Source organism: Falco cherrug, chromosome 7 (assembly GCF_023634085.1).
Source record: "Falco cherrug isolate bFalChe1 chromosome 7, bFalChe1.pri, whole genome shotgun sequence".
Taxonomy (NCBI): domain Eukaryota; kingdom Metazoa; phylum Chordata; class Aves; order Falconiformes; family Falconidae; genus Falco; species Falco cherrug.
In genome coordinates, this window is record NC_073703.1 from 42252095 (window position 1) to 42266995 (window position 14901).

Consider the following 14901-nt stretch of genomic DNA (forward strand, 5'->3'; position numbering starts at 1 on the left):
AAATAACGTGAATATCCACCATAGGAATGCATCAGCCTCATGGCGACTGGGACTGCTGCACACATCATGGCAGTTTTCCTGCTTTTTGAGTGACAGCTAATTTTTTACTACCCTCCTCCACTTGCTTCACAGTGTTTATGAAAGCGGTGGAAACTGATTTAATTTTTTGTTCCCACTAGAAAGCTGTGTCTCTGAACACTTCCTTTGTGTTGTTAGTGATAAATCAGAAATAGCGAGCAAGTAACTTTGAAAACCATGGCAGAAATGTCTTTTTAACTAGGCTACCTCACAGTGAAAATTTTGTACTATGTTTTACTTTGCCTCTCCTCAAAGAAATCAGATTTTATGGCACTGGTCACAAGTCAAGAAGTAACATTTCTATAAATGACATTTTTAGATGGCAGGATTCCACTTTTTAACTTACCCAAAGGAAAACTTGAATAACGAAAACCCAGTTTCCTACCACGCGAAACCTAAGTCCTAGGTCAACTTCAAATAACTAAATAAAGAGAAAAGTTTCCCCACCCCACAGCTAACTCTTGTCCTTGATTCTTAGTCTGGACACCTGAAGTTGCGGCAAAAGGTTTGCTATTCTTGCCGTCCTGCAGAAGCTCTGAATACATGCGCAGATGAGAGAGAAAGCTTTCCAGGGGGTATACAGCAGGCAGGCAGGCAGCTGCGCTGTGTGCAGGAGCAATGCTGCGACAGTCTGTGGTCTGTGTTTGAGATTAGAGCAGATTAAGAGATTCACTTGTCCCTCTGGCTTTAAAGTTGGTTAATGATGCAGAGGTATGCAAAGAAACATATGCGAAGAAAAACATTCGTTTGAGCAATGTCAAGGGGGAAGAAATAAGCTGCAACATTTATCAGCGGAAACACAAGTGTGTTAATGAGAGTAAAACATATACACCAGGGAGCTGGCTTTGGGCCAGTCCTCAGTGACAGAGGATTTGGATGTGTTCATATAAATAAATAGCGTGAAGTTATTTTGATGAGCTCTTTCAAGTGTGTGTTTCTATGACTATCCTAAAATTTGTGTGTTTACAAATATTTCTTGGAAAGTGGAAATCATGTGCCTTACACGTCCACTTACACTGAGGGCTCCATTAGACATAGCTGACTCTGAACTGGGTTAATTTTTGCTTGCTCACAGCAGACCTGGCTGTCCGATCAGGAGCAGCACTGATACCACTAGCCCCAAGACCTAGCTGCTTCCCAGAAACAGCAAGGCATTGAAAACAGTAAAGGGGTAACTGGTTATTCAGCATGCCTGTATGAGGTGCATGAAAAGGCAATGTAACGTAGCAGATGTCAGATGCCTGGTGGGCCCCAAATTCAGTGGCAGAACTAGAGACAGCGTCAGTCAGTTAACAAGGCTTAGTCTGTCAGTGCCTTGTACTTTTCCCAGGACTTCCACCTGGTGCAAGGCAGCTCCTCTCACTTGATCAAAGCACTGGCCTGCTCTTCAGGGGGTGCTTTATTTTCCTGTTGCAAGTCTGTAAATGATAACAGAAGGTGCAGAACCACAGGGGAGCCGAGGTAAAGCAGCTGCAGGAAGTATTAACTGAACTGCACCATAAAAGCAAGATCTGCTGCTGGTCACAAGAGTAACCTGCTTATTGCAAGTGAGATTACATAAATACTGGTGATCACAAGAGGATTCAGTACAATATTCAGAGCAAGACCAAAAAATGTAAAGAATTTACTTGATTTTTCTTCTTTAATATTGTACTCCAGCACACCGGGAGCCTCGTTCTGCACTGGCAGGCGGACTGCAAGGACCATGTTGTTCACATTACTGTCTTTCCTAACCAAGAATATCTGAAAAAGGAGAAAGGAATCAAAAGTTTAGCTACATTATGTGAGCTTCTGAACATTATTTTAGGTCATTGGCAATTAAGTTTTTTATCTGTGCAATCCACCCTTAAATGACCTTATTTTAGCTTTGTTCCACTTCGTTGAACTTTACACAACAAAAATAATGAATAAAGGGACATTTCATCTGGGTGAAATTCAGACCTGCAAAGGAACCAGCAAAATGCCTATGCATCGTTGATGTTCCACTTAAGCCTAAGGCAAACTGTTTCACTAACTGAAGAGTATAAAGCCGCTCTCAGAATTTGTCAAGTGATGCTCCACACATAAGTGCCCTAAATCACAGACAATTCACCCTAGAATGTCCCTGTCTGGGTCTAAACCACGGGAGTCACTTTTATGTTGAGAGGGAAAGGATTCAAGTATCCAGAAGCGGAACATAAGGCCAAAGGCTCTGGTGGCCACAGTGTCCCATGGCAGAGTTTTTCATGGGCCCAGAAGATCATTCAGGCTGGCAGGGACCCCAGGAAGGCTTTTGTCCACCCTCTGGGTAAAACCATGAGGCCAGACCAAGTGGCTCAGGGCTTTGTCCAGACAGGTCTGGAGAACTTCAAAGCGTGGAGACTTACAGACTTTCCAGGCAACCTGTCCCACCACTTACTGTCCTCAGAGGGAGAAAGTGTTTCCCTGTACCTAGCCTGAACCCCTCCGGTTTCAATGTATGTCTGTCACCTCTTGTCCTCCCACCATGCAGTGCTGAGCAGAGTCTGCCTTCATCTTCTCCATTACCTCCCTGTAGGTCCCAGGGGGCTGCTATGCAGTCCCCCCCCCCCCCCCCGTAGTGCCTAGTTTGCTGCCTGCCACTCGTACATGGCCCTTCCTGCAGAGTGCCAGCCTGGACTGCTGCCGGGGGTCTGCCTTCACAGGGACAGGGCTTTGCATTTGTTCTTGTGAAATTTCAGAAGGTTCCTGCCAGCCCTGTTCCCCCAGATTGTCTAAGATCCCTCTGGATGGCAGCACTGATGCCAAGTGTATCAACTGGTCCCCAAATCACAGAGCAGATGTGGTTGAAAAGAACTTGGGAGATCATCTAGTCCAGGGGTCCTCAGACTTTGTAACCAGGGGGCCGGCGCGCGGACGCAGTGGCAGGCAGCCATCTGCGGCTGCTTGGTTTCCCCCCCCCCAACCCCTGATGGGGGAGGGGGGGGGAGGGCAGGGGTGTTCTGTAAATACCGGGGGCCGGATTGAGAACCCTGGGGGGCCGTATCTGGCCCGCGGGCCATGGTTTGTGGACCCCTGATCTAGTCCAACCCCCACACTCAAAGGTGGATCGACTACAGCAAGTCACTCAGGATTGTGTCTTGCATTGTTTTTATCATCTGCAAGGATGGAGGCTCCACAGCTTCTTAGGCAACCTGTTCCAATGATCAATCATCCTGACAGTAAAAAAGCTTTTCTTAATGTTTAAACAGAATTTCCTGTGTTTCAATTTATGCCCACCGCACCTTATCCTTTCACTGGATACCACTGAGAATGGACTGGCTCAGTCTTCTGTACTCCCTCCCGTCAGGTATTCATATACATTGAGAGGAGACCCAAGTCTTTAAGTGAAAACAGTTTAACCACTGTAGCCACCACCAATGGGACCAGTGGAATTAAAAAAGAAGGAAGAGGAAAGGGGAAAGAAGAAAGAGGAAAGAAAAAAGAAACAAAGAAGACAGAAGACAAAAGAAAAAGAAAAAAGAAAGAAGAGAAAACAAATACAAAAGAAAAATATTTTTTGTATTGTGTGAGCCTCCTAAGTGTGTTTCTAATTAAAGCTCATTTTCAAGGATATTTTCAGCTTGTACCTTGAAGCTGCAGACAGAAAGACAAAGTAATCTTCACCTTTATCTGTTCTTTGATAGCAGGCTTTGGCAGGACAGAGTCAAGGTATTTTTATAAAAACCGAATTAAAAAACTGGGCTAATTCTGGAGTCTGGATATTAATATTAGAAAGAGGAAATGTGAATTGATAAAATGATTAATCAACTATAATGTAGCAGTGGAAAACTATCAAGAAAACATTAATTTCTTGGATAGAGGAATTAAGAAAAAAAAGTTTGTCTAGAAGCCAGGACCTTTTTCAGCATGAGTCCGAGTCATAAGGGCATCTCCTGTCACTCTGAAGCATTCCATGCTAAACGTGCAGCATTGGGGCAGCTTCACAACCTCGCACAGTTCTGTCATCTTGGCCTCTGCCATTTGTAAGAAATTGAGCCCTAGGGGATCAGGTCCACCAGCAGTGCAGATAAAATCCAAATAAACACATGGCAAACAGGTGCATGCCTAAACAGGCCTATATCTAAAGGGCAGCCCCCTCCTCCTGCACCACAGACAGTATCTGCAGGTAAGAAAAAGCCATAGAAGCCTTCCCTTCCCCAGGTCCCAACACCTGTGTGACAGCACAGTCCCTTTAACACACCTTAAGAGACTACTGCAACCTTGGATCTCAGTCAGCACTATCTCACATTGCATCAGTCAAGTGTTTCATCTGAAATTAAATTTAAGCAATGAGAGAAGTGAAACCTGGAAATGAATCACTTCTGTTTTCCTGATTGGCATGACTGGTTGCCATGGCTCCAAAGGCTAAAATTGGACCATGGCTATCCAGATGAGGAGAAGGTGGGTTTTCTGAGCTGTACCTAACTCTACTGCCCAGGTCACGACTAGTACGCAAGCTGGTTTCTCCCATATTCACCAGTGGTGGGAAAGGCACAGTGCTGATTTGGCTTCAGGTGGTTTCAGAGTAGGCAGGAGAGCTGGCCCTTGCTGTGTGACATCTATGATGCACCAGCTCTTCTCCTGCCTGCTTCAAGCTGCAGCTGAGGACAGTGCTTGAGCCCAGCGTGAGCAGGAGGAACAGAGGTAAGGCTTATCCCCAAAGCCTCTCAGAGGTGGGGAACGGCCCTGCCTGCAGGAGTGGCTAATGACCAAGGAGGCTCAGGGCCATACACGGCTGTATCAGAGACAGTCACTCAGGTCTCCCTTTACAGTCAGTGCAGAAAAACAAAGAGAATAGTTTGCCCAACTTATTTGAGAAGTCTGGTCCAGGATGAGGTGCGCTGCACAGTCTGGGTTGGTCAGGTGAGTCCCACTGGAGGTCGTCACTTGGCTGTGCCAATTTTTAGCCCTGGCGTAGACTGACTCAGCCAAGGGGCAGGTCCAGACCTCCTCAGAGCACGAGTAAGTGAACTGCCCTTGTACTCTGCCATCAGCTCAGGTCATTTGCACCTGCCTTCCCCAGACCCAATGAGGACACCTACTCCACGATATGCCTCACCTCTGAGACTCCGGGGATGGAGAGCTCCCTTTCCTACAGAGCTGTTACCCTTAAGCAAGCTCTTCCTCTGCAGGAGTCTGCCATTTTCTCATGAGGATCAGATACCAATTACTGCAATAAAAATTACTCCCAGCAGCTCCCAGAATTGGAAGGTCTTTTCTTCAGGGTTTATTATTATTATTATTGTCCAAATTAGGATAGTCAACACACCGTGGCTGTGGTGGTGAATGAGAAGGCATCTCCACAAATCTACATGCTAAGTAAATAAAACCAGATACAAGATTTCTGGATTCCCAAAAGCCATTATATCTGTCTTGCACCATCGTGAGTGGCTAAAGCATCAAATGGTAATGGAAACAGAGAGCAGAGTCTGCTAAATATTTTTGATTCCACATGAAAAAAGGTGCTGGTCTCCTAACCAGCTCCACCAAGGACAGGAAATGGGGTTGTTTGAACTTAAAATGCTTTGGACTTACCCCTGCTGTTTCTTTGTCAAGTATTGCTCCAGCCCTTTCCTGGTTCATGTTCAGCTGAAGCCAGATGGGACAGGTCTTGATGAGTTTATCAAGGATGCTGATCCCTGGAAGTGGGAGACAGTTTCGCAGAGCAGTGGCCTGGCAGAGATGTGTCTCTTTTGCCTCTTCGCTTGTATCTCTGATAGGGCTGAAACACAGCAAGGGAGTCCTTTGTAAGCAGAACGGCAAATAGAAAACTTGGGGGAGTAAGGACTGTAAAAGCAAACACACAAGTACACACTGAGGCACTTACCCAGAGTTCCTCTATGGGCATCATAGCCTTGCTATGACAGAGGCAAACTGGGTGCCCAGGCCTCGACCGAGAGATACACCACATCCTAAGGACTACAGCCTCATAATAATGCACACCTGGGTTTCAGACTGCAGGCTTGTAGGGTGTTTTGTGCTGAGGTCTGTTGAATTCAGCCCATCTATGTTGCCTAAGCACAGGTACCCAGAGACAGAAGTAAGGGAAGCATAGAGTCAGCCAGCGTCACAGAGGGTAGAGGATGCCTGTCCCCTGGACCCCATCCTCCAGCTTAAGGGTCAGAGCAATGTTTTGTGTCTTCAAAGGGAGCGATGCCGCAGAGAAAAGGGGTTGCAGACCTTGCCAGCAGCCAGAAGTAAGCACACACCAAGCCAGTGTCCACCTGAGGTGTGTGGGGGCCAGGTCTGCAGCTCATCATGTGGCCATGCCACCATAAGCACTTCCCTGATGACACAGGAGCTGTGATGGCCACTGGTGTGGTACCACACCCTGCTGTCAGAGCCTTTTGGAGGAAGCCTGCCAGCAGTAGCCAGAGGCACAATCAGCTGCTCTCGCATTTTGGCACCCACCCTCCGTGCCCAGATTTGGTAGTCTGTAAAAAGGCCGACTAAGCCACCTCACTGTTTAAAAATAACACCAAGTGCTCTCTGTCTCCACTGACCAGTCTGTGCTGGTGGCTACAGAGGCGGATGATCCTCCTCCTCTGCACGTAGGGAGCCACTGGTAGCTGTTCATTAAGAGAGGGAAATCCTCCACCTCCGTTGGCACTCACAGAGTACAGGAGGAGGAAGAGGCGGCGGAGGTGTTCGGACGCATTCAGCAGCAAGTTATCCACTATGGAAGAGGTATCTTTGCTGATTCCCAAAGGCTGATCTGCAGCAGGAGAATAATTCAGGGTGCAGCCCCACAAACAGCCTTGTTCAGCACCACACAGCAAGTCCTGCAGGACAAGACAAGGGTACAGACACAGCAAACCCTTTCTCTGTGCTGATGGAGGGGAATGGGAGGGAGCACAGGAAGTGTGGAGAAAGACAGCGGGACCTTCAGGAGGGAGAAAAATGAAGACTTGATTCCTTTTTTTTTCCTGCCACATTTGTCATTTTGTCCAGTCCTAAAGACATAATTGGAAGTCCCGAAAAGATGCATGGGAGATGCTGAGTGACAAGAGAAGAGCCATCTTGCAGCACCACGTTAACAGTGCCCAGTTATACCTTATGTCTCAGCTCATTCATGAGCTTATTCTCAGCTGTACAAGACAAGAATACTGAAATTACACTGTTGAGAATATTAAAGCTCTGGGACACGCTCTCCTTTAGATTCTTGTTCTGATCAGAGACACAAAGAACTAATTCTATTTATTTTTAGTCCCTGCAGTCTAATGGCAGACTGGTATTAAATGCTGGATCCTAGCTATGGCACTGATTCGACAAAGTATTTACACATGTGCTTAGCACTGTGGGCAGTGGAAATAGTTGTGCTGAAAGGTCTGGTCATAAGAGCTCTACCTATAAGGCTATAGACTCATGGATATGGGCTTCTCATTAATATGAAGAATTGCTTTTAAAAGCAAAGAAAATGTAGGAGGACATACATAAAATATGTGTTTTTCTGCACTAGTTCTGCTGCTTAGACAACAGAGCTGAAAAAAGGAGGACTCTCCCTTTCAATTTGGTCTCATTTCAAGTCTTTTTCTTTTCCCTTTTATTTTTAAAGATACAGATCTTAAAAGTAGTACATTTCAAATAAGGTCAGACAAACTACTAAAAAAAGGAGTGCTTTCAAAGGCCTAACCTAACACAGCATGCTTATCCCAAAAGTTAAGTTTCCATAAAAATAGCCTTTCAAATCCCAAAACCAACAGCAAGATTTTATTTTTAGTAGGTTTTTCTTTTGCCACGCTATGGAGACAGCTTCCTTAGAAAATGCATGTTACTCTGCAAACCCGGTTGCTTATTCAGGGTATAGTCCACAGAATCTTGATTTTAATCAATCCATTTTTGAGATCATCGCCACAACGGTATAAGAAAGCTGTGCTTAAAAGAGCAAATGAAAGTAAGTGAAGCACTCTCTCTTCACTTGTGATAATAGCCTTGCTTGTCACACAGGTGAGGAGATTTCTTTCAGATGCAACAGCATATGCTTTTAATCAGTATCATCTGAACATATAGAGTAAAACAGTGGAGAACAGCTTTGGGAAGTTAACTTGATTCATCTCTTTGTTTCTTTCTTTACAGTAGAAACTAAAAGAAATTCCTAGTAACCATGTGAAAGTAAAAGGTGTTGGATAGCAACGTTCATACTCGGTAACGGGAAAGAAATGAGCTGAAGGAAAAGAAATGTGAGTTATAATGAAATGTTCCATAACACTGTCAGCAAAAGCTGCTCTCCAAATTAGTCACACAAGCATGAATCTGATCTTGCCAATGATGTGTGAAATCTAGATCAAAAGGAGACCAATGCTGATCATGTCTTGCTGCAGCACCAGAAGGTGACATGCATTGCAATAGCTCCAGCTGAACTTTGTAAGGCATAACGAAAAGGGGCAGCAAAGCACTGACGCTCAGGAATCCCACTGCCTAGAGGGAAATTAGGTATATTATCAAAGACGAAGAATACAAAGCAGCTTGGAGCTGGTGAGCACCAGGCATGTGGTGACACTGGCAGGGAACCCAGGCTCGATGCAGGCAGAGACACTCAGCCTTCTGAACCCTCTGACAGGCACCTCATCTGGACAAAGCCCTGCTCACAGCAGCAACACAGGTTTAGCAACAAGAACAGACTGGTGAAGAAAAACAACGGAACTGACCTCTCAATGCATGCGGCTCCATGTAAGGGTCATTGTCTAAGTTTTGAAGAATGGACGAAAAATAGAAAATTGTTCCAAACTTAGACATACAAGATAAAAAACGAAGAGTCTGAAAATATTTGTCTTAATGGAAACATTTCATGATTTGAATATGTGGGATCCTTCAGTGCAGATAATTAAGGCAGTGGATGAGGCTTTTTGGCAGAACAGGAACCCAGCCTTTTGGGGGCTTTCAGAGATGTAAGCCCTGGTGTGGGGTATCTTCCCCTCAAAAGCCAGCCCAGCCCCGCAGGAATTAAGCAAGCTATTGTACCAGTACAGACGGAGGAAATGGGAGGCTTTGATAAAAAGGAAAGGCATGAAGATCATTAATAGGATCATATTAAAATGGGAATGTTAGGCTAGACTCTTCCTGGTAGCAGGTTATAACAGATGATAGATAAATTCCCAAGAGAAGGGGACCAGGACTGCATTGCCCAAATCTCTTAAAATGCCACATTTAGAGCAGCAGCAAACTCTTTATTGAGTCAAATCCTGTGCTGGCTAAGAAATGTGAGTGAACGACCTAGCAGACCTTTCCCAGCTGTAATGCTGTGACCCATGACACACCAGTTGACGCAGTTATAGCACAGACACTTGACTTCTTTCCTGGGCACAGCTGTCACGAAGATCCAGATGCTGGGCTGTGGGAGTGCTTAATCCAGCAATTTAATCTGGCTCCATGGTATCTCTGTAGCTGCACAGAGAGGAGGGAGCCCAGTCAGCTTCCAGGTTCTTGCTGTGCTGCCAGTTGAAGGGATTTGCGGGGCCACCACACTGAGCAGCTGGCCTTTGCTATTTCACTCACACAGAATTCACGCGTCAATGATTTCTAAGCTCAAAGTTTTCAGAAATAACATGCAACTCTATCCTCCTTCTCCCACACTCCTGCAAAACCCCTTGACTGATACAGATGGGTGCTCGTTTGTGTTAGGTGCCATGCAAAGCTGAAAAGCTGGCCCTAGAGCTGCCTGCTTTTCTTTTTTTATTGAGTTCTTACTGCAAAGTACTTTTAAATCCTGCAACCACTCTGCTAAATTGAACTCAGTGGGGATGCAGGGAGCTGTGTGTTGCGTACTGACCGGCAACACAGATTAATTAGTCACACAGTGATTACATTCACACACCTGCCCCAGTTTGGCAGAAGGTGTCAGGTTGCTTGTTGGAAGTATTAATAATGACAATTGTGATTTGAATTATTGCACAGTGACTGTACACTGAAGTAAAGACACCACCATGACTCATTGCTTTAAAATCATCAGAACTGCAAGGGGATATAATCCACTGAATTTCATGCAGGTGCAGACCTGGGCATACCTTTGCAAGGGACTTTAGAAATATTGCCACAAACTTGGTGACACTAAGGGCTTCCTGGCTGTACTATATAGGCCCAGTCATTCTGAATTTCCCTGAGGCAGCTGAGACACAGAGAATTTGTGTGCAACAGCAGCAGGGACTGTCACCTGAATTCTTCACACCTGCACATTTGCAGCCTCTGGCTGTCACCAAACCAGATCTAAGAAGGTGCATCAGTTGTTATTATATCTGAACCTTAAATCAAAAGTCAAATTCTCTGTAATCCACTCATAAGTAAAGACTAAGAACCTTAGCATTGTTTAAATAGACCAGGTGTAAAATTAGGAGCTAGTTTTCTGTTATTATGTTTTATTATTATTATTTCTCCCCTGATTATTAGAAGATATCAAGAAAGAGAAGGAGCAAGGGTGTGCTGTGCTTCCTCAAGGAAAGAGATACTCTGGTATATTTATAGCAGAGCAGGCATCACAGGTCTTAAAATGTGTGCCAGCTGGCTAGCTGCTGAGGGAGAAAGGACAAGTGGCAATAAAATTGATGCGCCAGGTGAAGAGCAACTTTTTGCACCAAAGCCATGTGGTACCTGAAGTGATATCATTCAGGACAAGCCACCTTGTGTCTGAAGCTCACATGTGGAAACCCTTCAAGCACAGAAATACAGTTTACGAGGAGCACATGAAGCAGGAGGAAAAGACAGAAGCTTCTGAAGCTGACACACCAGTCCTGGTCAAAGTAGATGGACAATGCTGGTAATTTCAGTGGGTGAAAAACAGTTGGGAGCATGGGGCTTCGTGGAGATGGATCAGATGTAGAAGACTGAAAGAAAACTCACAGCCCTGTTTTACATCCCATGTCACAACCAAGCCACTCAGACTGAGTTGCAGGGCTCTGTGCCGCTGGTGATAGAGGCAGATCTGTATCCCTTTTTTGCATAGCCACTTTCCTGATGAAAAGAACATGAAGTTCTGAACCAAACACACTGGAGAAGGAACAGTCAGTTACGTAAGTAGAAGCAAAAATGCAACAAGGTTTCATCAGTGAGACCCTGCCACAGACATAGCACGGGAGGGAAGTTATGCAGTGCCCCAGGTAAAAAATACCAAGCTTCATTTTTCTTCCACCTTAAATGTGGTCATTTCTCAATGCTTTCTTGTTATTCTCATATGCCAGCTCACCTTTGCGCACTTCATCAGTTCAGATCAAACTAATCCAAAATGGAGAAGGATTAATTTACTTTCTGGACCTGGCTTGGGTCACCGTGCTGGATTCTGATTGATTTCTTCCAACAGGTGGTGGAACTGAGGCACTGCACCCAACATAGCTACAGGGAGAGCTCCGTCATCTGTAAACTTCTTGAGTCATTTTATCATAAAACAGAGTAGTAGGAAGATGGGAAGGCAGCAAAGTGACACATGGAAAAAAACAGCACAACAGCTAACCATGCACCAAATGTTAACACTGCGTCACAGAAAATTCAGGCTTTAATAAATGCTTTTTCATAATAGAGCCAAGAGATCTGACAAAAATCAAACCAAAAACCAGGAAAAAACCACAATGAAAAACCCAAGAAGCAGAAAGAGAAGAAAGTTCTTGAGGTCTTCTCCCAGCTGATTGACACTCTTTAGTCAGAAATAAAAATCAAGGTTTTTGTTGTCTGATAAGCAAAAAGGGAAAAGATGTAGGGTGCTAAGCAAGCCGTGGGAGCTTGTACTTTGTAAGGTTCTCAGATATACAGAAAATTGGACAATGGAAGTGACATGACAGTCTCAGCATGTCCCGTGAAGCAGGTTTGCCTGTGCGGTAGTCCTTGCAGAATGCTTATGTTACTTGTCCACCTTGGTGACAAACAGGTAGCTCAGGAAGTTGTGCTTCTCAAACTGTGGTCTGCGGACAACCTGGGGTTGGCAGAGCACTTCCTCTTGCTCACTGATCTCCTTGTTTTCACCCTACTTCTATGTCCACCCTTCGTCTGTTTGGTCTTTTATTTACAGTTGACGCTTTGCATGTCCAAGCCTTCCTGCTTAGCCTGGAAGGTACCATGCTTAGAGGCCAAGGCAGCAGTTGTTCTAGCTGTCAAAAGGTAAGGCAAACTAAAGCTTTCCTAAATACCCTGACACCTCATAGCTCAGCAAACCTCTCTCTTCCCCATCTACTCCACTTTCTATTACAGGTATCCTCAATTTCAGCAGTGAAGTTTTGCACGCTGCAGTTGAAGGCTCACATCTGCGAGCTTTTCTGTACCTGCCAGGGATTTCCAAACTTCCCACCCCTGTGGAGGCTCTCAGGGGTTTGCAAACACAGACTGCAGGCATCCACCTCTCCCCAGCTACACCCTGCCAGCATGCGTTCGCATGTTTGCCAAAGCGGACCAAGTCATTAACCTGCCTGGGAGCTCCGCTAACGGGCACAGCGGGAGCAGGTATGGGGACAGTTAATCTACCCTTAAATCAATCACCAGCTAACTGAGCCCTCACCTCACAGATTATGGAAACCAACAGAGGAAATCACAAAAATGAGCAAGTGCTGTTATAAGGGGGAAGGGTGTAATGGCCATTCGTGCAGGTGGAAGAACACCAATTCATGTATTGCTCTATTAAGTATTGCACTTAAAGTGACCACAGTTTTCTGTTCACATACGACACCAAACTGCTGTTTTATACAGTACAGGGCTCAGTTTGAAGGTCTGATAGGCCAGCATCACATTGAAGTAACTGCATGGACTTGTACTGCTGTCTGCAGAGCACAGCAAGGATAGCTGAGCTGGCTTTAAGGGTATTAGACGAGCCACAGGAGTAGGCTCTACACAAAAACAGAGTTCACTACAGAATAACAGCTTGTGCTAATCTCTGATGCCCTGGCTGCTGCCATTACCAAGCTTAAAGGTAACAAATGTGTTTTTCTTCAGTACTGCCACCATGCAGTCAAAGGACGTGACCTCAGCTTACCTGGATTTTGAACTGAACAGAATCTTGCCCCTGTTCAAATGTTGAAAGTCAGGTCAGCTCTGAAGAAGCCTTGCTCGATAGGAGCTACTGGTGTTGGGAGGGACATGTAACCCCTGTCACTAACCACTAGGTAAACCCGGTGATTAAGACTAATGATTGTTTGGCATAAGCAGCAGGGCCAAGTTGCTCAGGAGTGGAGGAGGAGGGGATGACTACAGCGCTTCCCATAAACCACACAACCACAGCAGCTGTGTTACCTGCTTGGGTTTCTGCTATAGTCACTCAGAAAGAGCTCCCACTGCAGGGGTGCCCATCTGTGAGTGTGCTCCCCCCACCCCCCCCATCCGACCTTCATTTCCTGTAACCCTACTCAAGTGATAACCATCAGTGTTGATTGTAAGGGATGCATCTGGTCTGTGATGGCTGCATCCAACCCAAAGGGGATTCGGGGGAAGACAACACCATAATACCCAAGGGCTAAATAAAGGCACCTAACTATAGTGCTGGTTAAGGTCTGACTCGAGGCAAATTTAGAAGAAACTAACTTCTGTAGTTGGCATGCAAACACAACAATAAGTCAATTATCTTTTACTTACAAACAGTGGACAGCCCAGGGCCCACTGAGCTCTCCTGCATAGCAGCAAGCATGCCAGGATCTCCCCTTGAGTATGGACACTTCTCAAGGTTACTCCTCAAGGTTAAAAGATTCCTTATTGCATCAGATAGCAGGTAAGCGTTGGGAATAAGTGCACTGGAAGTTTGAAATCTTAGCTAAGTGATGTAATGGATTGATGGTGCATATATAATCCTTTAGACATAAACCATTGATCAAGTTCAGTCTGGATCCAGCTGCATGTAAACTGCCTTCTGAGAGGGAGTTTAGAAAGCAAGGGGGTCCTTTCATTAGTTTCAGGGAGGGTCTCCCTGACAATTTTTTCTGACCCTGTACTCTACACAGTTAAATAATCAAATGTACCTTGCCACTGAGCCTTGTTAAACCACTGTTGCATTTACTAGCAACTTCATTAAATTGTTTTTATATCAATAAACTCTCTTACGAGTGAAGTGCACCTCACTTCATCCGCAATGCCATCTCAGGTGTTAGGGGCCAGCTCTCAGCTCTTCTAGAAGAGCTGTTCTTCCTCCTAAATTATTCAGGCTTAGTTGTAAGTGCCTACAGTGAAGCAGTGGCAATACCCCTGTCAAAAGCTCTTGTCTGGCTTCATCAACAGTCTTTCAGCACAGGAGACCTCTCAAGGAGCAGGGGAGTGCAACTAAATGTTTTTAAGTTGCTTGCTTCACTATGTTTCCAGACAGTAGAGGTCTGTCCCTCTACTTACATACACAAAGGTATGTACATTATGAAGAACTGCATATGCATAATCCCCCCCCCCCAACAAAATACAAGCTAATTCAAATTACTGCTATTATCCAGATCAGCTCTACTAACAAACAAGCCTTCTCACATTCACAGCCATGACATAGGCAGAAACAAGATAAAAACCAAACATAAATTCCCTGAAGGAAGAGTCCTTCCTTCAAAGCTCTTTTCCTTCAGCCTGGCTGTTCCCTGCTTTCATTAATGCACAGGTTAATGCAGATGGTACACGCTGCCTGTGGCCTCGCGGTGGACTGAGGCTACTATAGCCTGTTGGTGTAACTAGACTGGGCTTGCATCCACCTCTCAAATTATACTGCCGTCTTCACGTACCCTGGACAAACACATTTTGCATTTAACAATTTGTCTCAAAATATCTTGCCAACTGTCTTTCTCTTTTTACTCAGCCAAAACATACTTTTGCAAGTCAAAACCACTTTGCAGGTTTTATCAGCCTACTCCCTTACCAACAATAGACAGTTGCTGTGTTAAAGATAAG

General features: G+C 45.2%; 1 protein-coding gene across 1 annotated transcript in view; it reads right to left on the bottom strand.

Annotated features, from left to right (window-relative positions):
- Nucleotides 1-14901, bottom strand: part of LOC102048716 (ras and Rab interactor 3) — a 175240-nt gene that overhangs the window by 43112 nt on the left and 117227 nt on the right. The window contains exons 18-20 of the mRNA XM_055715960.1: nt 6582-6860; nt 5614-5865; nt 1707-1821 (exon numbers count right to left, since the gene is read on the bottom strand). Coding sequence (XP_055571935.1) covers nt 1707-1821; nt 5614-5865; nt 6582-6860 — 646 coding nt within the window. The remainder of the gene's footprint in view (nt 1-1706; nt 1822-5613; nt 5866-6581; nt 6861-14901) is intronic.